The sequence below is a fragment of the Acomys minous genome, assembly GCF_964271855.1.
Source record: "Acomys minous genome assembly, chromosome: 16".
In the NCBI taxonomy this organism is placed as follows: Eukaryota; Metazoa; Chordata; class Mammalia; order Rodentia; family Muridae; genus Acomys; species Acomys minous.
In genome coordinates this window covers 70,397,076-70,422,643 of record NC_140498.1, presented here as the reverse complement: position 1 = coordinate 70,422,643, position 25,568 = coordinate 70,397,076, and the positions used below count along the sequence as shown (strand labels likewise).

At 53.1% G+C, this 25,568-nt stretch overlaps 1 protein-coding gene across 1 annotated transcript in view; it reads left to right on the top strand.

The window, feature by feature from the left end:
* FAM20C (FAM20C golgi associated secretory pathway kinase) overlaps window positions 1–25,568 on the top strand; it is a 64,495-nt gene that overhangs the window by 33,792 nt on the left and 5,135 nt on the right. The window contains exons 4-5 of the mRNA XM_084762537.1: window positions 13,149–13,241; window positions 15,395–15,510. Of these exons, the coding sequence (XP_084618663.1) occupies window positions 13,149–13,241; window positions 15,395–15,510 (209 nt within the window). The remainder of the gene's footprint in view (window positions 1–13,148; window positions 13,242–15,394; window positions 15,511–25,568) is intronic.

Below are 25,568 nucleotides of genomic sequence, written 5' to 3'. Positions count from 1 at the left end.
GGGCTTAAAGACTTGGTTAGTGTAACTGGACAGCTTACGGTCGGGATTCCCTGTCTCAGGCTCCTGAGGGTGGGATCACCGTGGGTCGCCATGCCCTCTTAACTAAAATGTATGCGCACGCAGAAGATTGGAAATCGGGTCCCCGCCCTTTCACAGCAGGCTCTCTCCACAGTGAGCCGTGTCCCCAGCCCTAGTTCTATTGTTTCGAGGGGATGTTCATGGGCATGCACACACGTGTGTGCATATGTGCCCATGTGCGTAGAGGCCAGAGGTCAACATTGCGTGTCTTCCTCTATCACTCTCCACATTATTTTTGGGGATGGGCTCCCTCACTGAACCTGGATCCCATGACTCAGCTGGGCTGGTAGCCAGCGAGCGCCAGGCATTCCTCTCTCTTCACCTCCCCTGTGCTGGGATTCCAGGTACGCATGACTCAGCGGGGAGGTGGGGGTTTACATGAATGCTGTGGATTTGAACCTGATCCTCGAACTGGTGCAGGGATACTTGACCAATAGAGTCATCTCCTCAACCCTCCCCTGTGCTTTGGAAACCTAATCTTCCCTTGGGGGGGGAGCCATCCTTGCCCCGCTTCAGATTCCCCTAGGTTACAAACCTTTGAGTTATTATTGATTTTCATTGATGTGACCGTAACACGGAAGCTCTTCTCCGGTTCATCCATAGCTGGTGAAGCAGCTGGCTGTTTTCACCTCCTATACCCCACTGTGAAGAGTGGGGTGTACCAGGAGTTTGAAGGGTCCTGGCTTTCTGAATGCCAGCATTTACCCCACTTGGTTCTGAAGCTCTCTGGCTGTGTGACCAGATGGTTAGAGCCAGCGAAGAGGCAGGATCACAGTTGGTGCATGGGCCTCGCCAGGTAACACAATAACGGGAGGGAGACCCTATGCAAGGAAGTTTCACAAATAAGTAAATTAGTCAGGCCTGGTAGCACACGCCTGTCATCCAAACTACTTGGAGGCTTAAGCAAGAGGATTGTGAGTTCAAAGGCATCCTGGGCAACTTAGTAAAACCTGGTCTCAAAAATGTTGAAGTAAAAAGAAGCCTAGGGGTGTGCAGCTCAGTGGTAGAATCCCCCAGTGAGGGGCTGGGGCATGGCTCAGTGGTAGAGCACCTGCCTAGAATCCCCCAATGAGGGGCTGGGGCTGGGGCTCAGTGGTAGAGCCCCTGCCTAGAATCCCCCAATGAGGGGCTGGGGTGTGGCTCAGTGGTAGAGCCCCTGCCTAGAATCCCCCAGTGAGGGGCTGGGGTGTGGCTCAGTGGTAGAGCCCCTGCCTAGAATCCCCCAGTGAGGGGCTGGGGTGTGGTTCAGTGGTAGAGCCCCTGCCTAGAATCCCCCAGTGAGGGGCTGGGGTGTGGCTCAGTGGTAGAGCACCTACCTAGAATCTCCCAGTGAGGGGCTGGGGTGTGGCTCAGTGGTAGAGCCCCTGCCTAGAATCCCCCAGTGAGGGGCTGGAGTGTGGTTCAGTGGTAGAGCACCTGCCTAGAATCCCCCAGTGAGGGGCTGGGGCTGGGGCTCAGTGGTAGAGCACCTGCCTAGAATCCCCCAGTGAGGGGCTGGGCTGTGGTTCAGTGGTAGAGCCCCTGCCTAGAATCCCCCAGTGAGGGGCTGGGGTGTGGCTCAGTGGTAGAGCCCCTGCCTAGAATCCCCCAGTGAGGGGCTGGGGTGTGGCTCAGTGGTAGAGCCCCTGCCTAAAGTCCCTCCAATGAAGGGCTGAGGTGTCTTCTCTGAGTCATTGGGACCCTGCATTGTAGCAATTTTGAGCACCATAAGCTGCCGATTTAGACACCCCTAAGCTGTTCAGGAGACTGGCCTCAAGACAGTCGTGATTCAGTGGGGTTGGAGTCTGGCCTGAGTGCAAACCTCTTACCTGTGGATGAAGGAGGGTAGTCGGTCCCCATCTGATGGGCTGCAGTTCTTATGGGTTGTGGTATAACGCCACCCCAGGGAAAGCAGAGACACCATCTGGCTGTCACTTGAGCAGCTTCTTTTGAGTTGTCAGCCTCACTGTCCCTCACGATATCCCTTTTTTGTCCACAGTGGCAGCCTGGTAAATGGCCACCACCCACCATTAGTACTGCTGGCATGTGCTGGCCGTGCAACAGCCTCTGTGTGTTTATAGAGCCAACCAAGCTGGCCAGGCCCCGGCTGCTTGAAGGAACCACACCTTGGAAAGCTTACGAATCTTGGCCTTAGAGCTTCACTGGAGACTGAGAGGTCTGAGGGGACTCAAGCCATCTGGGCAAGTAGCAGTGTAGGCACACAGGCAGGCTGCCCGTGGCCCTCAAAGATCCTCCAGAGGAACCCTCCTCCTCACCTCCTGACATACAGGGACCCGGCTCATTTGAAGAGTGGGGCACACAGAGTCACAGCCCCTCTCCCTGTGAGAACTTTACCTTCTCACAGTGACTCTTGGCACATGTTCCTGCCAGGGCACAAATAGCTGTGACACATCACTGCTGCGGGCCCCTCCTCCGCCCCTCCCCCTCCACCCCCCTCACTCCTCTGGGGCTCCATGCCTCTGACTCCAACCCACAGCAGATAGGAAGACCAGCAGAGCACAGCCAGCTGCCTGGCCAGGCCCGCAGGTCTCACTCCTGTCCTCAGGCGTGGCTCGCTCCAGCTCAGACACTGCCCATCTGTGTTCCGCCTAGAGGGAGACCGATGGGTGAGCGCGGTGCTTGAGACTTCAAACAAGACCGGTACACAATGGTGCCCACGGGGCTGAAATGAGAAATGCCAGATTTAGCACGAGGCATCTCTGTACACGACAGGACTGAAGGTCACACTGAGCTTCTGCCAAGGAGAAGCCCCCTCACCTTTCCAGAAAACAGTCACTTGCAGAAAGCCTGGTATTAAATAGCTTAATATATCTCCCTAATGACAAGGGGGGTTGTTTTCTGCTGTGTGACTGACGGGAAGATTACTGGAGGCAGAAGAGCTGGTTTCTGCCTCCACGCCTTCATCTGGTGAGTCAGGGACCCGACCCACTGTGCACTTAGCAGGAAAGGGGGTGCTCTTGTCTTCCTTGACATCATCTTGTGTCCTTGACCTCAGCCCCAGGGTAGGGTGTGTGTGTGTGTGTGTGTGTGTGTGTGTGTGTGTGTGTGTGTGTGTGTGTGTGTGCGCGCGTGTGTTCGTTCCTCAAGAGCTATCCTCATCTTTTGAGATAAGGTCTCTTCTCTGGCCTGGGACTCACCAATTAACTTAGACTGGCTGACCAGCGAGTCATTTTTCATGAGTTGTGTGGGGAATCAAACTCAGGTCTTTAGATTTTCAAAGTAAACAATCTCCCTACTATTGTATCGCCCTCCCCCAGCGTCCATAACTGTATTCTTCAATAGAGGCTTCGTGGGAGGAGAGGGGTTGAGACAGAGTTTGTGTGTAGCCTTGGCTGTCCTGGACTTGATTTGTAGACCAGGCTGGCCTCAAACTCACACTGACCCCCCCCCCCACCCGCCCCTGCCTCTCTGGAGTTCCAGGATTAAAGACGTGTGCCGCCGCGCCCACCTGTAATAGTCTTTAAAGATGTGAATAAGTAGGAAATTGGGGATGAGGTGAGTGTCTGAGCTTTCTAGCACTCCTCTTACAGTCACCTTATGCATGGGAGCCGAAAAGGAATATGAGGTGCTAAACACAAAAGAGTGACCCTGCGAAGACAGAGGCAGGGATGGAGTGATGAGGCCACGTGCCAAGGGACGTCTGACGCCTCTGGCGGGAGCAGCCCTGCCCAACCTTGATCTCAGATGTTCTGCCTCTACTACCATCTAGACTGTCGGGCTCACACAGGAGGCCTTGGGTGGACAAGGGCAGTGGCTATGCCAGACAGCCTCTCTCTGGCTTTGCAGCTCCCCGGCTACTGTCCTGCGGCACCTTCTGAGTTCCCGATCCCCGCATCTGTGCCACGGGCTTCTGACAGCACTGCTCCCAAAACTGAAGAGCAAATAAGGAAGCACACCTGGTGCCCTGAGGACAGAGCCCGCCACCTAGAAGGTTCTCTGTATGTATTCATGATTATCAACAAGCTAACGGGCATGTATATTGTGAATGATCAGAGAGGTCTGTAGAAGCCTGCTGGCACTGTAGCCACTCGGGAACAGGCTGGTCCCAGCTGGTTCTCTGCCCTCTAGCCAGGGATCACTGCTGCCTCAGCTGGCCCCAGAAAGGGCATGAGCAGTCAGTCAGCCCTGGGCCCAGACCTGGTTTGTAGCCAGTACAGCTTTGTGGCTCAGTGCCAGGACTAGGAGTGTCAGCCCGTTCAGCTACAAAATTTGGCCCCACTTCTTCCTAGCCTGGAGCAGGTTATTTCCTCACTCTGCCTTGGTTTCCTTAGCTATACCAAGAGGGAAAATGATGTCAAGTTCCCAAGTAGCGTGTGCTCAATTCCTTCTCCCCTGTGAGGAGCCGTGTGCTCAGAGCCCCTGGAGGTTCCAATGTGGATCGTGGAGAGATTGTTATTCAGCCCTGTGGGTTGCACAGGCCCCATTCTCAGTTTACTTTGAATAAGCACAATTAACGCTCGCTGTGTTTTCATTAAAGCTTAGAGAAGTTGTTCTAACAGGGCTTTTAAGGTGTTTTCTGCCTCAGGGACGAGGTAAAGAGAGTGTGAACGGTTGCAGGCACACTGATGCCTGCCTTTCTAGTGGCAATTGGGGACCAGTGTGGCCCTCAAAGCAGGAGCTGTGTGAGGCTGTAAGCGTCCCTGTAAATAGCCTGTTCAAGCACCTTGCTTAGTGTTTCCTGGGCTTCCTCTTGCCTTAATCTGAGGTGATTTTAGTGCAAACCCCCCTGCTTGAAGCCGCCCACCCTGCAGAGCATAGCCCATGACCCTCTCCAGCCCCGTTTGGTTGGTTTAAAAGCCAGGCCTGCGACTTCCTGCAGCTGATGGCCTCAGGATGATGGGCAGGCGTGGCCATCTGAAACTGATTTTGATCTTAGAGGCCAAGAGAGAGGGAGGAGTTTCACTGCGATTAATAGACCCTTGTTAGGGGAAGTGTGACCACTAGCCACCCAGGTCCTTGGGTCTCCACAGGTCTTGGCTGCAGGTAGGGGTGGCTCTAATATACTGAGTGGAAGGGCTGTCACAATTCCCTATGGCTCCTCCAGTATCTCCCTGGTACCCTCACACGGGCCTACCTTGTGTGCACTTGAGTGAGTGACCTACACAGACCAAAAGGCAGGTGTTCAAAAGTTTCCTGTAGGCCCTTCCCACTCCAAGCTATGGGACCAGAGCCCATAAGAGGACCTAGAGGGGACAGGACAGCCCAGCCCACCTACTACCATGAGGCTGTGGAGCCCAACCATGCTGCCAGGGCAGAGCGACCAAGAACCTCATCTTTGAATCCTCCTCAGGCACACTGCCAGTGGCCACTGCGGTCCATTGAGAATGGCTCATGGGCCACTCACATCTCAGAGGCTCCCGGAGGGTTCAAATGAGGACAGTGTCACAGGTCCTCAGCATAAGCTGTGAACATGCCTGCTCATAAGCACATGGTCCTCCAACTTCAGCTCCTTCTATAAAGGGGGGGGGGCGTGCCACTCCACCATGCTGCCATCCACAGTCCTGGGGACACATGTGGGTTGTGATGACCCCACCCAAAGTCCCTCCCCAGATGAGTCCTGATTGAGAATTCATTTATTTCACATATATATCAGTAAAAGTAGATTTTTACTTTCACTGTAGCCCTACCTGACCTGGAAGTCCCTAAGTAAGCCAGGAACTTAGGGTCATCTTTTCTCTCTGCCTCCTGAGTGTTGGGCTAACAGGGGGCATACCACAATGCCTGGCTGACTACTAATTTATTTTCCCTTTCCTCTGTGAACTTAAAGTTTTGCTTATTCCCCCTCCCGCTCCCTCCCCCTCCCCCCCCCCACACACACACAGAAAGCGCAACCGGCTGCCCATGCTAAGCCTGTTAGGCGAGCATACCTCCCACTTGCTGAGAGGGCTACAGTTGCTCCAGCTGGTGGCAGCTTGCCCAACCACAGCTAGGCCATGTGGCAGGGCCTAACTTACAGGGAGCCATTGGTGGCCAACCCTGGGCCATGGGTTCCCAGCCTCACTTAAAGACCCCTCCTGTTCCAGGAAGCACACATCCTGCTGGCCCTGTCCCTCCAGTGGGCCAGGCAGTTCCTTGTTCTGGGTCCCCAGCCAACAGTGCATCTGATAAGATCTTTCCCTCTTGAAAGGGAAGGCCCACTCTTGCACCCGCCCGCCATACCTGATTGCTCTCCGGACTTGTGCGACTGGGTTCACCAAATTTGTTCTCTGCCCCCGGGGGCCACAGCGGGTCTAGTACTTTTCCAAAGCACCACCCTGAAGTTGGCCAGCAGCAGATATTCAGTCTTCGCTCAGCAAAAGAGGACAATGTCTGCTTCCCAGAGGTCAAAGTGGCCTGGAGGTGCTAGGCAAACAGGCCTCTGAAGGGCCGTGAGGGGAAACATCCAGGTCTCAGAGCAACACTGCCTCCAAAGGTCTCTCTGTATGTCACTGTCCAGTAGCCTGGCCTTGTCCCTGACAGCATATGACACTGAAGCCTGGCTGCCCACTGAGAAGGGAACTCTGCTAGGGGCCAGGGCGAAGGCTGCATTATGGACAGTGGACAGATTGATATTTTTCAGGTGTCCCCTAAGGAAGGGAACCCTCTCTCTCTCTCTCTCTCTCTCTCTCTCTCTCTCTCTCTCTCTCTCTCTCTCCCTTCCTCCCTCCCTCCCTCCCTCCCTCCCTCCCTCTCTCTCTCTCTCTCTCCCTCCCTCCCTCCCTCCCTCCCTCCCTCTCTCTCTCTCTCTCTCCCTCCCTCCCTCCCTCCCTCCCTCCCTCTCTCTCTCTCTCTCTCCCTCCCTCCCTCCCTCCCTCCCTCCCTCTCTCTCTCTCTCTCTCTCTCTCTCTCCCCACCCCCCCCCCCACCTGATCTCAGTTGCAGACCTGACCAGGTAGCACCTGTGGGGATGCACCTTGTCAGCGTCTTCTCCCATTCTGGCCTCTCCTGAACCTACATCCCCTGGGAAGCTACCCTGCTGACCTCCAGAACCTGGATTGGCTCTGCCCTGAGGCCTCCTCTGCAGTGACCAGCCACTGCCTTGAAGGTCACAGCCGCAGAAGGGTGGGAAACAGTTCCCAGGAACACCACGGTGTGGAAGAAGCCAGAGTCTGCGTAGAGTCTGTGACAGGGTCCAGAAGCTTCTGGATAAGCCTGGCTAGAGCTGACATTGGACGACAGGGAAGGGTAGAGTCTGGAGGCTACTAGGGCCGAGCGTAACCTCGGCATAGCAGAACTCAGTATACTTGGCCTTGCTTCCCACATGCCAGGGCCTGTTGGCTGTGTTGCAGGTCAGCAGTGGACATGGGGACTGGCCTAAGTTACTACGGTAACAGTATTGTATTTGGTTTTGCTTTTTTTTTTTTTTTTTTTTTAAGACCACGGTTATCTTAAGTTGCTTGGGCTGATTTTGGACCCGCTCTGTGGAGGTTAGGCTTTGACCATGTGACCACCCATGCCTCAGCTTCCCCAGTGCTAGAATAAAAGACATGGGCCACCCTAAAGAGTGAGCGCAGGGCCAACCATCCAACCTCAAGGACAGGACTGCTGAACTGAGGGGTGAATCCCTGTGTTTGAGTGACCTTGGTATGTGGGGGCAGCCGGATGGAAGGCAACCTCTTGGGTGACAGCCCTGGAGTTGTCACTTGGGGAGCTGGGAGGAAGAGAGGAGCAGGTTCTGTGTCTTGGCCTGCTTTGGTACCCTCATGTGCACATTTGTCGCGTCCTTCATGTAGTAGCTTGCATAAAGTATATGAAGTCTTGGGGCCTCCGACGTGCCAGTGAACCATCGGTCCCTAGAGTCTGGTAAAGGGTTTGGGATGCCACATCCCTGACCCCTTAGAACCAGGAGCTCAGGGTAGACTCTGTGCTGTTAGGAGGCTATAGGCACCCTTGGGGGAGCTGGCTACAAGCAAGTCAGTATTCATTATGGATGATAAGGGGGCCAGAGCCTCCGGGGGATGCCCACAGCAGTGGCCCTGGGCCCAGCACCAGGACTCTGGCCCAGCAGGTCAGAAGTGGTGTGTGGGGCCCCTCATTTGTAACAGACCTTCCACATACACATATATCCATGGGTAATTTAGCTGCATGGATCCTGAATGGGGTAGGGGTGGGGGTGAGGGTGGGGGTGGGGAGGCGTCAGGAATAAACTGCCTCCAGGTGGAGTTCCGGTGGCCTGGGGAAAGGAGTCCTGGCTTTCAATCATTTGGTGGACATCTGGGAACCATTCCCCCCCCTTTTACCTTACCTACACCTGGAGACCACTCTGGGCTCTTCTTACCCTCTCTGTTATTGTACAGAAAGGGAAAAATGAGGCGTAAGGGGCAAAGGCTGTTTGTGCCCCTCCTCAGGCGCGAGGTTCCACAGGGCAGAGCTTTGGATCCCTCCGGAAGGGAAGAAAGAACAGAATGCCAGCAGTCCCAGGTCAGAAGGAATGCGATGTGCCCACGAGGCATTTAGAACAAGAAGGGGTGCGCCTCTGAATAGAACTCACTTGCCGATTCTATGAACCCTTGGGCTATTCCAGGAAAGAAGGTACCTAGGAGGGGGAAGGGGCGGGGACGGACACCTGCAGGCTGTGATGTGGGTGTGGGGTGACTGCTGAGGGTCTGGGACATCAGCCAGCTTCCGTGGAGGGTAGAAGGCGGTGTCTGAACCCAAGGATGCGGAACCAGGAATCAGGTCAGGCCAGAGGCCCATTCCAGGGAGCCACAGGGCTCTAAGCCACTTAGATCTGAGAAATGTCATCTCCTCAAAGGAGCAGGCAGAATGAGGGAGGAGCTCTGGCAGCTGAGTGAACACTGCCCTCCCTGGTTGTCGTCCCCAGGTCAGTGTGTGGAGGTGACCGCAGGGGACTGGTCAGATGCCCGTTTGTTCTTTGTCCACAGGCAGCAGTTCTGAGGCAAGCCTTGGCTGCACTCAGGATCCTGAGAAGGGCACACCCCCCCATCCCCTAGGCCTCCACAAGAGTCTGGGTAACAATGCCCTCCAGTGTCACACTGCCAAGGGCTCCTGGGGAGGGAGCCCTGCCCCCTGCCCCTCCCCCTACCCCTCCCCCTGCCCCTCCCCCTGCCCCTTCCAACCCCCCCCACCTCTCCCCCCTCCCTCCCCTTTCTGCCCTCCAGATGAGACCTGCAGAGGAAGTCAGCCAAGTCATGCTTTCCAGAAGGGGAAGAGGGTACAGTGCAGGCAGAGGCCAGCTGTGGGGGTCTCGGCTGTCCTCCTGGGACATCCAGCAGGTGGGAGGAAGAGGACTTACGTCAGCCAGAGTGGCCGTGCAGGTTGTGGGTTTGTGTTCTTTCTTTCTTTCTTTCTTCCTTCTTCTTCTTTCTTTCTTTCTTTCTTTCTTTCTTTCTTTCTTTCTTTCTTCTTTCCTTTTCTTTTCTTCTAAGGCAGGATCTCAAGTAGCCCAGGATGGCCTTGAACTTCTGTTCCTCCAGCCTCCACCCCCCAAGTCCTAGGACCACAGGTGTGCACCACCACATCTGGTTTAAGTGGTGGTACCGGGGATCGAACCCAGGACCTCATGCATCCTGGACAAATATTCTACCATCCTCAGCCCTACACAGGTTGTATTTTGATGGCGGGATCCATGCACTCCAGGAGGAAACTTCCTGGTGTGTTCCTCCCAGCTTTGAGGCTCCTCAGGCAGATGGGAGGGGGTGTTGTGTGGTCAGGCTGCCTCCTCAGGGCGCCTCTTCACAGCTGTACCTGGAAAGGATCAGAGGAGCCTGGCTTAGCGCCTTCTCTCCAAAGTCCTCCACCAGCCTGCGCTGTAGGGTGTGTGTGTCACACGTGTGCACAGTTAATACACGTGGAGTTCCTTGTGTGTCTGTGTGACTGTGTGCATGGGTCAGCATATGCATGCCTACAGTGGGTGGTCAGAGCTTAACCATCTCAGCCCTGCATGGACCCTCAGCATCCGTTGGCTGGCTCAGCCCTCCCTGGTCCCAGGTGCCTACTTCAGCTCTGCTCAGTGGTCACTAAGACCCAATGGATACCTATCCTGCAAGCTTATTGATCTGTTGGTACCTCCCCTCGAAACCTCCCCTCTAGAAGGCCAGGGATGTAGCTCGGTCATTAAAGGACTTGTTATGCCAGCAGGAGGAGCTGACTTTGATCCCCATACCAATGTAAAATGCAGGACATGCGGGGGGGGGGGTCTTCTTTTGTAACCCCAGTATAGGAAGGCTGAGACAGGCAGATTCTTGGAGCTCTCTGCCAGCCTTGTGACTTACAGACCAATGAGGGTCCTGGTCAGAAAGGGGAGGAAAAAAAGAAAAAGAAAAGAAGTGGACAAACCTGGCCTGGTGGCACATATCTTTAATCTCAGCACTTGGGAGGCAGACATGGGTGGGTCACTGTGAGTTTGAAGCCAGCCTGATCTACACAGTGAGTTCCAGGACAGCCAGGGGTGCATAATGAGAACCTGTCTGAAAACAACAAACAAACAATAACAAAAGCCAAACAGATCAACAGCTCCTGAGAAACAACAGCCAGGGTATCTACTAGTTTTCCTATGCACACATGTGAGACCACTGCTACTGTCAGTCATCAACCTTTCAAGGTGCCCACAATGCCCCCCAATACACACACACACACACACACACACACATACACACACATACACACACACACACTGTCTCTCTCTCTGTCTCTCTCTCTCTGTCTCTCTCTCTGTCTCTCTGTCTCTCTCTCTCCCCCCCCTCTCTCTCTGTGTCTCTCTCTGTCTCCCTCTCTGTCTCTGTCTCTGTCTCTGTCTCTGTCTCTCTCTCTCTGTCTCTGTCTCTCTGTCTCTCTCTCTCTGTCTCTCTCTCTCTCTGTCTCTCTCTCTCTCTGTCTCTCTCTGTGTGTCTCTGTCTCTCTCTGTCTCTCTCTCTCTCTGTCTCTGTCTCTCTCTGTGTGTGTCTCTCTCTCTCTCTGTCTCTCTCTCTCTCTTTCTCTCTCTCACACGCTCAGCTTCCCACACTAACTTCTGGAAGGCTGGGGAACAAATGTTTGAAACAGTCTTGTTCAGGGACTGTTGTGGGTGCATGCAATACCGGACGAGCTGCCTGAGGGCTAGATAGGGCTGACACAGGCCATTTTGATTACTCTGACTGAGGTTATAGGCATGAGTGTGATGTGAGTGAAGCCTCACTTTCCTCGTGAGCAGATTCTGACCTCTACAATGTGCCTGGTGGCGTCTCCCTACTCACTAATCCTGGACAGTCCCAGAGGACCTGGCATCAACCCTCTGAGCCCTGCCATCCAAGAGAAAGTACCAGAACAGGACTAGACGGTGTCGGAGAACTGGGAATTACTACGGCTCCAGAGCCGCGCTGTTCTTTGCTGTGTATGACGTGAGGAGGCAGGACCTGCTCTGCTGAGCTGCCTCTGTCCCTCTGGGGCAAAGGTCTTCACCAAATATTCAGCCTCGCTGAATGAACGAACACACAGCTACAGAGACAGAAACACAGGACCCAACAGACAGAAACCGGGGGCTTCCTGGGTGTCTCCTTTTTTTACCCAAACCCCCTACTGGTGAGGTGTCTAAGTGCAGGCCAGGAAAAGCATGTGGCCTCAGCTGGCATACCATGCATCTGCCTGTAGGTACTGGACACAGTCATTGAAGAGTACAGGAAAGAGACCAACAAAACAGACGGTTAGGAAACCTCTTGGGGTTAGTGCCTTGAAAGTGTAATACATTGGAGTTTAAATAATTTAGGGCATGTGTGTGTACATGTGTGTGTACATGTGTGTGTGCCTGCATGCATCTGGGGGGCTCCAGACTGAACTGCAGATGTCCGCCTTAGGCACCATCCACCTTGGTTTTGCTTGTTTATTTGTTTGTTTGTTTTAGAAACAGTGTCCCACTATGCAGCCCTGGTTGGCCTTGAACTTGGTTGGAGACCCAGGGTGGCCTAGAACTCGAAGAGATCTACTTGCCTTTGCCTCCTGAGTGCTGGGATTAAAAGCATGGGCTACCACACCACCAGCCCATCTTGGTTTTTTGGGCTTTGTGGGTTTTATTGGGAGGCGGGGGGTGTTTTTGTTTTTCTTGTTGTTGTTGTTTAATCCCTCACAGGCCAGAAACTCACCAAGTAGGGCTAGGCAGTGAGCACCAGAGATCTTCCTGTCTGCCTCCCCAGAACTAGCGTTTTAAATGTGGATCCTGGAGATCAAATTCAGGCCCTTACGCATCCGTAGCATGCATTTTAGTCAGTGAGCATCTCCCCGCTGCCTATAATTTATTTTTTTAAAGAAACATGTGCTTATTTAATGAAGGACAGTATGCATGCCACAGCACAAGTGGGGGGGGGCAGTCAGAGGACAATTTTTTCTTTTTCTTTTATTATAGCTTATTAATATTAATCCCAATTGTAACCCCCTCGCTTCTATCTTCCTGTTCCTGCCCTCCCTCTCTCTTCCACCCTATTCCCCTCCCCTAGACCTCTGACAGGTGGGGTCCTCCTCCCCTACCATCTGACCACAGCCTGGATAGTCTGCCTCCCCTTCCACTGTGCTCCCACAGGGCCTCTCTACCAAAGGGCAGTGATCAAATCGTGGGTACCAGACTTGTGTCAGAGGCAGTCCTCCGCTCTCCCCGCCCCCCTTCCCTACGTGGAAAATGGCCTGTGCATTGGCTACATCTGAACTTCTAAATGGGGGGGGGGGGGGCGGGTCTAAGTTCTCTGCTTGCAATTTCCTTGGTTGGTGCATCAGTTTGTGCAGGCCTCCCTGGGTGCAGATGCACCAGCCTTACCAGCCTTGGTAGTCTCTTTGTGGAGCCCTGACAAACCCCACCCTGCATCCCCTCGCATCCTTTCATATCCCACATCTTCCATAATTTTTAGGCGTTGGTTTTCTCCTGCCATGTGCGTCCCGGGGGTTGAATTCAATCTCCAGCTTTGGCAGCAAGCACCTTTATCCACTGAGCGGTCCCACTGGTCCTTCCGTTTTAACCCTTGATGGTGGTCCTCTGACAGCTGGCCAGCAGAACACCTGGAAATGTGTGTCAGCTTCCCTTCCAAGCGGTATCCCGCACCTCACCTTGTCCCCTCAACAGAGGTCCCCTCCGTGACACTCTCTCTGTCTCTATCTGTGTCCTACAGGCAGACAAGGGAGCAGGAGACACCGCCTGACTTTTTTTATTTCTCTGACTACGAGAGGCACAATGCAGAGATCGCTGCCTTCCACCTCGACAGGTGAGTCCCCTCCCTTCACACTGCCGAGAGCCACCCAGATCCAGACTCTTCCATGTCCCCAGGCGTACCACCCACGGAGAGGCACAGGGCTGGCCTTAGGGATCCATTGTTACCTCTGCAACCGCTCCATACTTAAACCATCACAGGCCCATCAGTGTGTGTGTGTGTGTGTGTGTGTGTGTGTGTGTGTGTGTGTGTCTGTTGTGTGTAGCACACACCTGTGCGCATGCTTGTAGAGACTACGTGAGAATCTCAGACGTCGCTCCTTCCCCAATTCAGGATCACTCACTGGCCCGGAACTCTCCAGATAGGCTAGGCTGGTGGCTGGTGGCTGGTGGCTGGCTGGCTGGCTGGCTGGCTGGTAGCTGGCTGGTTGGCTAATTGGCCCCAGGAATCCCCCTGTCTCTGCCCCTTGGTCCTGGGATTACAAGTGTGTGCCACTAGAGACTGAATTTAGACTGCGCTGTCTCCCCAGCCCTCAATAACCATTCTTAACAGACCAGAAAAGGTGAGGCCTCGGGAGAGCCACCAGTACCCTTAACCAGAACCAGCCAGCCCTCCTCGAATTTATGATCCTGGTGGGCACCACCCCACTGCCTGCATCCAGCAAGGAGCAGCAGGAGTAGATGGCGGATAGCATGTTGCAGGGGATAAAGGGAAAGAAATAAGAGCAGAGGGAAGTGCTGGGCGTTGGAAGGCACCTTGGAGGAAATGTTGTTTTCGTGACAGTAGGTGGGAGGCTTTGTCTCCTGTCTCCTGAGGGACAGCCTTGACCCAGCAGAACCTGGTTTACTATAGATTGCACTTGGCTCTGTCTGTGCCCTGAGGAGCTGTACACAGGCCTGACCCTGGGGCCATCTCTGAGGGGTACAGAGGGACCTCTCAGCCCAGGCAGTAGCACAGAGATAAGGCTCTGCATTCAGCCCCCAAGACTCTCCTAAACCATTCCTAGACATAGATGTTTTTGTTTTGGTTTTTTTGAGACAGGGTAGCCTCTGTGTAGCCTTAGCTGTCCTGAACTTGCTTTGCAGACCAGGCTGGCCTCGAACTCACACCCATCCGCCTGCCTCTGCCTCCCTGAGTGCTGGAATTAAAAGCATGCACCACCACACCAGCTTAGACATAGACCTTAACTCGGCTGCCATGGGGCTGGCTAGATTGCGGAGTCCAGGCTCCATCTTAAACCCATGAGCCAGAATCTGCTTTCTCACAGGATCCTGGGAGAGTAGAGCAAATCACAAACCTTGCGGGGGAACTAGAAATCCCCAGGAGCCGGACATTTAAACATCCTGAACCCAGAGAGCCTTTCAATAACACACCATGAGGTCACTCAAGTTACCTGCTTATAAACCAGCCATGGGACTGGATAAATGACTCTGTTGCCAAAGTGTTTGCACATGGAGTCTGTCCCCAGAACCCTAATGAAAAGAGTGTGCATGGGGTACAGACTTAACAGTTCCAGTGCTGGGGACCTCTTGGGCTTGATAACCAGTTAGCCTAGCTTACTCAGTGAGTTCCAGGCTGCTGAGAGACCTTATCTCAAAAACAAGGTTGGTTGCTTCTGAGGAATTGAACTTTGCCAGGGTTGACCTGAAGTGCTGCATGCGCATGTCGGCACCCACACGTGTACATGCACATAAAAAAAAAAAAAAAGAGCCATGAAGCTTGGGGTGGCATGATGCTGGATGCAGCTGTCCGATGAAGCCCTGGGCCCCACCCCCCGTCACAGGAATGTGGTCTGTCCTTCCCCTTCTGTCCACCCCTCCACCGGGGACAACTTCGTCTCTACATCCTGTGTCAGCAGGAAAAGCTAGCGTCGGGCATCTCTATTTAATTAAGCAAGCGGCAATGTGTTCAGAAAGAGCCCCATTAAGAGTGGGTAATTTAATTTAATTTCCTTTTAAATTTAGCCCTGGAATGAGGGCACATTTTAGTTGCCTGGCAAGGCCAGAGTCAGTGAATGAGGCGTGGAGGTTTCAGTCCTTCTGGGCTGCACACTTTCCTGGCACCGGTGAACGGTTCTGGGCCGTGCTGAGCCTGAGAGCCTCGTGTGGCAGCGGACGGGAGAGCAATGGTAGCGCGTCTGGCCTCTGTGGACCAGTGAGAATTGGCCTCTGAGAGTAAAGACTTCTTTCCCAACCTTTTCTCAACAGGATCCTGGACTTCCGCAGAGTCCCTCCGGTGGCCGGAAGGATGATCAACATGACCAAGGAGATCCGCGATGTCACACGGGATAAGAAGCTGTGGAGAACCTTCTTTGTGTCTCCAGGTAGCCGGGGATAGGATATGATGGGGAGTCCTATGTGGCTTAGGTCAACATGATGGCCTTGGTTACTTCTAAAAAGAGTAGGGATCAGATCGTTCTTCTTGTTCAGATCAAATACCCTGACAAAAGCCCCCTAAGGAAGAAAGGGTTTATTTGGCTCACAGTCTGAGGGTGCACAGTCCATCATGGCGGAGAAGGCATGGCAGCAGGAGCGTGAGGCAAGCTGCTCACATGGCACCCACAGTCAGGAAGCAGAGAGAGATGATTGCTGGGGCTCAGCTCGCCTTCTCCTTTTCATTCAGTCTCTAAGATCCCATCCCACGGGATGGTGCTGCGCACATTGTGGGTGAGTCTTCTCACCTCAGTTAACCTTATCTAGAAAATTCCTTACACATGTATCCAGAAGTGTGTCTCTTAGGTGATTCTAGAAACTGTCAAGTTGATGGCCAGTGTTAACCCATCACAGGAACCATAGAATCCATCCAGCCAATATGAACCATAGAATTCACCTAGCTAGCAGCTGTTTCCAGTTAGAGTGGCCATGCTGCCTCCTCCATGTGTGCCGTGGATGTGTGCCAATCTGCAGACACATGGTCTCTTAGTCATACCTTCCTGTGCCCCGACAGAGGGGTTCCACTGTGGTCCAGAGTGCATTTACATTAATTGATTGATTGATTGGGATCTTTGTTGTTAGATTATTTGGTTGTTTTACTTTGGGTTGGGTTTGGGGGGGTGGGGGAGGACTGAATACTGTGATTACAGCTGTGAGCCCCAACCCCTGGCTGTTGTCTTGTTTGTTTGAGACAGGGTCTTGCTGTGTAGCCCAGGCAGGTCTTGAATTCCTGATCCTCCTGGCTGAGCCACAAAGTGTTTGATGATAGGCCTATGCCACAAGAGCGGGCCTGCTGTATATCTTTCGAACTCCAACCTGTCTTGGATGCCTCTGGTAGCCTGTCGACCAGAGCCCTGCTCTCCCAACCCCTTCTAGATCAGAAATACAGCCAATGGGACTATTGTGTGGGGATATGGCCAGCAGCCTTTCTCTGAGGATGGAGCAGCTGGCCATAGATCTCTGGTGCCTTAAAGGTCACTGCTGGATGCCCAGCTCTTCAGGGAGAGGTGTGAGGGCAGGGTATTCACACTGATGAGACTTGAGACTTCACACTCTGAATCCCGTGGACACCCTGAAACCAAGTCGTGTTGTTCTTATCTCCAGTGGATAGTCTAACCATGCTGCCTCGGCCTCAGTTAGGCTGTCTGCTCTCTGAGCTTCTCTGTGGTCCAGGCCTGTGACAAGCTGCTTATTTCAGGTCTCCGCGATGCCCTATGAGCTCTGGTGTCGGTGGTTATTGTTGTTCATTTGTTATTTGGGGTATGTTTGGTGTATGTATGTGGGAGGTATTGTGTGTGTGTGTGTGTGTGTGTGTGTGTTGTATGTGTGTGCTTGTGTGTGCTGTGTGTGTGGTATGTGTATGTTTCTATGTGTGCATGTGTAGTATGTATGGGGTGTGGGTGTGTATTGGGGTGTGTGTGTATGTATGTGTATGTGAGAGAGAGCAGGGAGTGGGTATGCACGTGCAAAGTTGATCTTAGGTGTATAACTCAGTCTATTTCCATTATTACTGAGACAAGGTTTCTTTTTTGACCCAAAATCTCCCTGATCCCTCCTATACCAACCAGTCAGCTTACCCTAACGAACCCTGTCTCTGCCTCCTGGGTAATAAGGCTACAAGTGGCTGCCACACAGCTCAGCTTTTTTTGTTTGTTTGTTTCTTTTTTTGTTTGTTTGTTTGTTCTCGAGACAGGGTTTCTCTGTGTAGCCTTGGCTATCCTGGACTTTGTAGACCAGGCTGGCCTCGAACTCACAGCGATCCGCCTCCCTCTGCCTCCTGAGTGCTGGGATTAAAGGCATGCGCCACCACCGCCCGCTCGGCTCAGCTTTTTCTGGGGCTCAGAACTCCAATCCTCAAGTTTGGCAGCAACACTCTGTCCACTGAGCCACATCCTTGGGCCTTATTGTGTTTCTGAGACGGGGTCTCATGCTGGCCCAGGTAAGCCTGGAACTCTCTAGGTAGTCAAGGATGACGGGAACTCCTGCTCTTCCTGCCTTCACCTCTCAGGTGCTTGCATGACAGGTGTGTAAAACAACACCTGTTTGTTTGTTTGTTTGTTTTGCTTTGTTTTATGCAGTGCTGGGGGTGGAAACTGGGGCTTCATTCATGAAAGCCAAGCACTCTACCAACTGAGCTATATCCCAGAATGCACTGTTAAATATATATTATATACGTATGTATGTATGTATGTATGTATGTATGTATGTATGTGTATATTGCACTGTACATTGTGAAGTTGCCAGAAGTCCCAAAGACATCCTGCAAAGAAGAATGAAGTGATGGGGTGTGGCAAGGGGGAGGGGCTAGTGCAGAGCAGCTGTCCCTGGGAGCCACGTCCTCCTGATAGTGCAGGCGCGAACTCCGCCGCGCCTCACACCCCTGCAGTTCCCGCAGATACATCCAATTAAGGCCTTCATTAGCTTTATCTTCAGTCTTGGCGGGCGCACAAAAGCCGACCTGAAAGCTCCCGCTTGTCGGCTCTGCAGATCAGCACTCGAGGTTCTGTCCCTAGCTGCGTTCATAAATGTGTCAGAATTGAGGCCGTGAACCCACGCCTTGCCGCAGCTCCAGCTCAGATTCCATTGATAAGAGGAAATAGGGGAGCTGGGGAGCTGGCTCAGCGGGTAAGAATGCTTACTGCATAAGCATGAGGCTATGGGTTCAAATCCACTCCCCACGCACGCCCCTTGCCCCACGCCGCCGCCCCAGCACACATGTTAAAGGCTGGGCATGGATCTTCACACGCCTGTAACCTCAGCGCTGAGGGAAGTGGAGACAGCAGGGTCACTGGGATTCCAGATACAGTGAGAAATTTCTCTAAGAGTATAAGGGGTTGAGTGCTTGAGCAAGACACCCAATATCCTTCTCTGGCCTCCGCGCGCGCCCGCGCGCGCACACACACACACACACACACACACACACACGGATTCCTTGAGCAGGAGGAGACACGCATTCATCTTTCCTTGGCCCCTTGTGGCCATCTATCAAGAGCTCCTGGCCTAGGACCCCGGGGTCTGCTAATATTCCTGTCTTGGTACCTGCCTGCCTCAACCACAGGGACTATCCCTGATGGCCACTCGTTCCTGCAGCCCCAGATCTTAGCATCTCCATCTTCCAAACCCAGCTCCTTCTCCTGGCCACAGGGACCGACCGACCACCAGACCTTAGGCACCTTGGATGCCACAGCTCTTAGGCTCCTGGGCTCAGCTGCAGCCTGGCTGTGCTTGGAGACCGCACTGCTTCTTGTCCTTTGCTGTATAATTTGATTCAACTTGTGTGTGTGTGTGTGTGTGTGTGTGTGTGTGTGTGTGTGTGTGCGCGCGCCTCATTCACATTTGAATGCACTCACTTTTATGTGTGTGTGCATGTACTCATCCATGTTTGTATGTACTTATTCATATGGGTGTGTACGTGCATTCATGCTTGTGTGCACTCATTCATATAGGTGTGTGCACTCATATAGGTGTGTGCACTTATTCATCTTTGTATGTACTTATTCATATGGGTGTGCGCACTCATTCATATAGATGTGTGCACTCATCCATGTGCATGTGTGCTCCTGCACATATGTGCACTTACCCATTTGCACAGGTGTATATGCACACATACATCTGGAGACCAGAGGACACCCTTAGTTGCCCTACCTCAGGTGATATCTACCTTGCTTTTTGAATCAGGCTCCCTTACTGGGACCTGGAGCTCACTGATGACATTAGGCTGGCTGGCCAGTGAGCCCCCAGGGACCCTCCTGTCCCCACTACTCTAGCTCTGAGATTACAAGCATTTGCCACCACACTCAGCTCTGTTGTGTGGGTTCTGAGGATGGGCTTGGGCTCCCGTGCTTGTGAGGCAGGGCCTTAACTGACTGAATCAACTCCCCAGGCTGGACTGCAACTTTAAAAAAAAAAATTTATTTATTTATTTATTAATTATTGTATATACAGTACAGGTGTACATGCAGGCCAGAAGAGGGCATCAGCTCACATTATAGATGGTTGTGAGCCACCATGTCGTTGCTGGGAATTGAACTCAGGACCTCTAGAGGAGCAGTCAGTGCCCTTAACCTCTGACTGCAACTTTTATAGTGATTTTCACCCTATTCTCAGAGGCACCACTGCTTAGCAAAATGGGTGGCCCACTTGTTACTCAGACCCAGCACTCAGCATTTCAGCTCGGGCCTCAATCCTGGGCTCTCAAGTGAGGACAGGAAGTGAAGATAACCCCGGGCAGGTCAGACAGGGGCGTAAGGGCTGGCCACTCTGTCACCGCTGAGAACGTTGCCTTCCGAGGCCACGCAGGCTGGAGAATGTCACTCACCTAGACCACCCACTCAGAGCAGAGCTGCGGGCGCAGCATTCAGGCCAGTGGCAGGGGGTCTCACCCCTGCAGCTGCAGGCTAGGTAACGCAGCCTCCCAGAGCTCTCAGATAACTCGTGGATGGTAGGACGGCCATCAGGAACACAGCTGGGGACACAGAGGGACTGCTTTCTACCTCCTGACAAGTGATGCTCACATTTCTGGCCCGGTGGGGGAGGGTCCGGGGGTTCCCAGAGCCTTGTTAGCCTCTCCTGCTTCCCCTGGACGGGTCTGTGCAGAAGGGGTCATCTTGTCCCTGCTTTATAGCATCACACGGTGTTTTGTGTGCATGTGTGCTTGTTTGTAGGTAGGTGAGTGCTTGTGGGATGGTGTGTGCACATGTGGGTTCACATACATATATGCAGAAGTCAACTGAGGCTACTATTCCTCAGGAGCCTTTAACCTTGATTGGGTTTTTTGTTTGTTTGGTTGGTTGGTTGGTTGGCTGATTTTTGTTTTTATTTTTTCAAGACAGGGTTTCTCTGAGTATAATAGCCCTGCCTGTCCTGGACTCACTTTGTAGACCAGGGTGGCTTTAAACTCACAGAGATCTGCCTGCCTCTGCCTCCTTGAGTTCTGGGATTACAGGCTAGCCTTGGTTTTTAATGCAGGGTCGCCCCCTGGTGTGCAGCTCACTGAGTAGGACCAGAGAACTTCCTGTCTCTCTTCCCCAGTGCCTGGACTATGGACTACAAGTGTGCACTACTAGCACACCCAGCTTTGGGGGGGGGGGCGGGAGTTTGGGGGATGGAGCATGGCTCTCCGTGCTTCTCCAGTAATGCCTTCCTGGCTGCCTCCCTGGCCTACCGTGTAGTATTTAAGCACTCTAAATGCACACATCTGTGAATTAACTCCCTCCACTCCCAGGACAGGACCCTCATCCCCCAGCCCCTGCCCAGGCCACGCTGCCTTCTGTCTTAGCTGCTGCCCTCTGTGCTCTCTGAGGCTTAGGTCCACTTAGGGGTCCACAGGTGGCCTCTTTGCTTTCTGTGACTTGGCACTGCGACCTCGCAATTGGCCCATATCACCTAGGCTTGTCCTCAGGGTCACTCCTGTCTCCCTGGAGATGACTTGCCACCAGTGGAAGTCCACATTTCGCTTGGCTCTTCGCCTCCTGGTGCCATCGGGTGGGTGCCGTCGAGGAAATCACCCAAACGGGAGTGAGAGGAACTAGGACAGTCAGAGGCAAGTCAGGGTCTCAGCAGGCTGTGTTTTCTGTAGCCTAAGGCCCCCAGCAGCTCCCCCAGAAGGGCGGTATGTGGGTTCAGGCAGCTCCTGAGGGTATGTGGGGTTCAGGCAGCAGCAATGGATGAGGACTTCTGAGACAGAAACCAGGAAGGTCATCTGCAGTCATTTTGGGATTGTGAGGGCTTCTGGGGTTTGTTTGGGTTTTGTTTCTGTTCTGAGCATGAGCATGCACAAGCAGTTGCACATTGATCAATGTCAGGTATATATTTGACCTCTCTCCACCTTGGTTTGTTTTGGTTTTGTTTTGTTGTTTGTTTGCTTGTTTGTTTGTTTGTTTTGGAGGCAGAGTCTCTCACTGAACCTGGAGATTCAGCTAGGCTGCCTGGCCAGTGAGCCCAAGGAATCCAACCATTTCCACCCTCCCTAAAGCTGGCATTAGGGGAGTGAACCACCGTGCCCAGCTTTTTTTTTTAATGTGGGTTCTGGGAGTCTAGCTTAGGTTCCTGGGGCCCTGTTTACTTTTAGTAAACAAAATACGGAGCTAAATATTCACACGGGCAGATGAGGCACATCTTTTGTTGGTGTGGGGCTCCCTCACATGCTAAGCAGGGAACCCCAGCTGATCACCCTGCATGTCTCATGGGCTTCCTACACTGGGTCTGCTGGTGACCACTGATTGTCATGTCGGCTCCTCCCTATGTCCCCAGTGCCGCTCCGACCAGCGAGCCTGCAGCTCACAGTGAGGCTTCCCAGTCAGTTACAAGCTATTGATTAGCTCCGCCCCCCCCCCCCCCCCCCCGTGAACCCCAAGAATCTTCCCTGACTGTCGGGGGGCCCCCTTAAGGTAGGTTGGATGGTTGCCTTGACATTCTGCAGAGCCGGTGTCACCAGCCACCTCCACCTAGCCGTCCCTGCCAGACCGCTCTGCCCTGTCAGCTGGATTTCTCCCAGAGAACCTTCCAGATGTCTGGTTTCCTCTGAAGCACAGGATGGTAGAGGCAGCTTTGATCTTACTTTAGAAAGCCAGATCTGTTTGGATTTCGCTGTTTTCTGCTTTGCTTGCTCTTCTGGATCCTTCCGCTGCCAAAATTGCCATCACTGCTCCTGAGAGCTAAGTGCAGCTGGAAAGCCTTTGATCACAAAAGACACCCTTCTTCTTCTGAGATGCTCTGTTCTCGGTCAGTCAGGGAGAAGCGTGCCCCTCCCTTCCAGGTGGGACAAGCCTCACAAGGGCTTTCTGTAAGCTGGGGCATAGAGCCTGCAAAAGCTTGGTCCTGGGTGTATGGTAGCAACTGGGAAATAAAGTTCAGAGAGGGCAGTTAAGTGCCCCAGCAACACACAGCTGAAAGGCCAGGCTGGGCCTCTGAAGCCCCCCAGCTTGAGCCTGTTTCTTCTGTCTGTCTGTCTGTCTGTCTGTCTGTCTGTCTGTCTGTCTGTCTCTCTCTCTCTTTCTCTCTCTCTCTCTCTCTCTCTCTCTCTCTCTCTCTCTCTCTCTCTCTCACACACACACACACACACACACTCATGCCCCCGTGCCCCCCTCTGTTTCTCTGTGAGGCCTTGGCTTGCCAGAACTCACTCTGTAAACCAGGCTCACCTTGAACGCACAAAGATCCACCTGCCTCTGCCTCCCTCCCGAGTGCTGAGATACAAGGCATGTGACACCACCACTGGGCTGCTGTCTCTGTTCCAACTGACATGTCTCATATACCCTGGCCGTCTGCACCCACCCTGTGTGTCTCTGAAAGTCATTCCTGTCTCAGTGACCACAGGTCCCCAGCGTCATACATCGCCTCCGCCCCGCCCCCAACCCAAACCCTGGCCTCGGCATCTCTTGGCATCGCTTAGTTTTGACCCTCACTCAGTCAGCTTCTGCTTTCCTTCCTCGTTGACTGGGGTTGGCAGGTAGCCATGGGACTGTCTGTCCCCACAGTGTGCAGCCCAAATGCACCCTGAGGAGCACGCGGTTCCCATGTGGATCTTCTGCCAATAGAAGGAATATCACCCTGAGCGACAGTGTGCCTGTAGCCTTTGCCTGCTGCAGCAGCCTGTGTGCCAGGGTGGACACACGGGGCACATGGCCCCTTATGAGGACTCCAGCCCTCCTGAGTTGACCCTAGAAGGAAGGCAAGCCTGGCCTGGATACCCGGGCATCTCAGGCCAGAGTATAGGATCCAAGAGGTAGCCGTTTGTTAGTTTGTTAGCTCATGACAGAGCCCTGGCCTGGGGTCTCACTGGCCTTCTCTTCAGGGATTTGGAGGAGGGAGACCCATTGCGCCAGCTGTAGTCTTTAGAGGTCAGAGAGCCTGCTGGAGCAATGGGAAGGCAGCTCTGCCTTCGTTAGCGTGTCTCAAAAGGGACAGGTGCTCATTCAACCCCAAGAGCCAGGCCCGTCTTAGCTCTTCTGCCTGTGAGGTCCCCTTGTATAACCCTTAGCCCTCCAGCACCAGGCTAAGACACACAGGTAAAACAGCTGAGCACAGAGAGGTATGGGCCTCACCTCTGGTCACCCAGCCTTCAGAGCCCACCCTCCCCACCCCTAGGTGCCTCTGTGAAACCAGGTTGTATGGAACAAAGACAGGGCTTCTTTTTGTCTTTTCAGCATGACAGGCTCTGAGCCCAGCTTAGGTCGGGCCAGCGGGCTAACAGAGGCATCCAATTTCATGGTCCTGGCCAACAAGAGATGGGGTAGAAATTTTCCTCCTGGAAACTGTGTGCTATTGCTTGGCCTCCAATGCTTTTTCTGCCCTAGGCAGGGGTAAGGGAGTGGTACAGCGAGGGGCGACTGTCTAAGCCCCATCAGCACCTGGAGCCGCAGTGGGCCACTCTCCCTTTGATCCTTTTCCACCTTAATTACCCAGCACTGGCTAGGGAGGGGTGATGAAGCCAAGCAGGGAAGGGAAGAGGAGAGGTAGTGAGCCTGGCCAGCCAGGACTTGCATGCCCACGGGTGTGTCAGGAACCATAGGAAACACAGACCCGCCCCTCCCACCCCTGCCCCTTTCAGACCTGGGCCTGGCAGTTCTCCAGCCTCCTTCCCCTCTGAAGGCTGTATGACAAAAGTATGCTTTGCAGAGCTTGTTTTATGGTGTGTGTGTGTGTGTGTGTGTGTGTGTGTGTGTGTGTGTGTGTGTGTGTGTGTAAAATCCAGAGGTTGACATCAAACGCCTTCTTCAATGTCTATCTTACTTTTTTCTTTTGCCCAATGTCTGTCTGTCTGTCTGTCTGTCTGTCTGTCTGTCTGTCTCTCTCTCTCTCTCTCTCTCTCTCTCACTCAAGATTTCTTTATTATTATGTATACAGTGCTCTTCCTCTTTGTACACCTGCAAGCCAGAAGAAGGCATCAGATCACATAATAAATGGTTGTGAGCCACCCTGTGGTTGCTGGGAATTGAACTCAGGACCTCTGGAAGAGCAGTCAGCCAGTGCTCTTAACCTCTGAGCCATCTCTCCAGCCCCTGCCCAGTGTCTCATGTTGAACCTGGAGCATCCTGATCGAGCTAGACCGACACACATGTATGTTATATTATATAATATCATGTATGTTATATTATATAATATGATAATGACTAATTAATTAATTAACTAACTAAAGCTAACTATGGGGTTACACATTTGTAATAGCAATTCTGAGGAACTTGAGGTAGGGGGCTCCCTAGCGCTTGCTGGCCTGCTTGGCAAGAATAAGACAACGCAGGGACCCTGTCTCCAAATCAAGGTGGACAGTATCTGAAGACTGGCATCTGATGATGTCCTCTGTGCCCCTCCCCCCACGTGTATACACATACCTGCACATACACACACACACACACAAGTCCAAGCTCATCTCCTACATAGTGTATTTGAGGCCAGCCCAGGTTCCATGGAAGCCCTTTCTCAAAAACAGGAAAAGAAAGAAAATGGTTTCCTTTCTCCAGTGTTGGCTGGTGGCGTCTAGGTGGCTCCCTTCCTTCCTTGTGAACCACAAGGCCCGAGCATGGAAACGTGTCCACGTGTCTTATGTGCTGGGAACCCAAGCTGGACCAGCCAGGTCAGAGCCAGTGCTATATGTACTCCTCTGACAGCCACTAGGCTGTCTTCCAAGTGTCTGCATCATTTGATGACCCTGCTGGGATCCCAGGACTCTCAACCTCCTTGACACAAGTCACCATACGACCCTTTCGTCACAAGCATCCAAGAGAGTGCCAGCTGCTTTCTCGGTTTCTCGCTATGAGTTTGATTTGGTTTGGTTTGGTTTGAATTTCCCAGACAAAAGAGATACTGAATGTCCTCCTGTGAGCCTGTGAGCTTTATGACTGTTTGCAAGGTGTGTGTGTGTGTGTGTGTGTGTGTGTGTGTGTGTGTGTGTGTGTGTGTGTGTGTGTGTATCTGGGATGTAAGTACTCTTTGCAGGCAAAAAGAATTC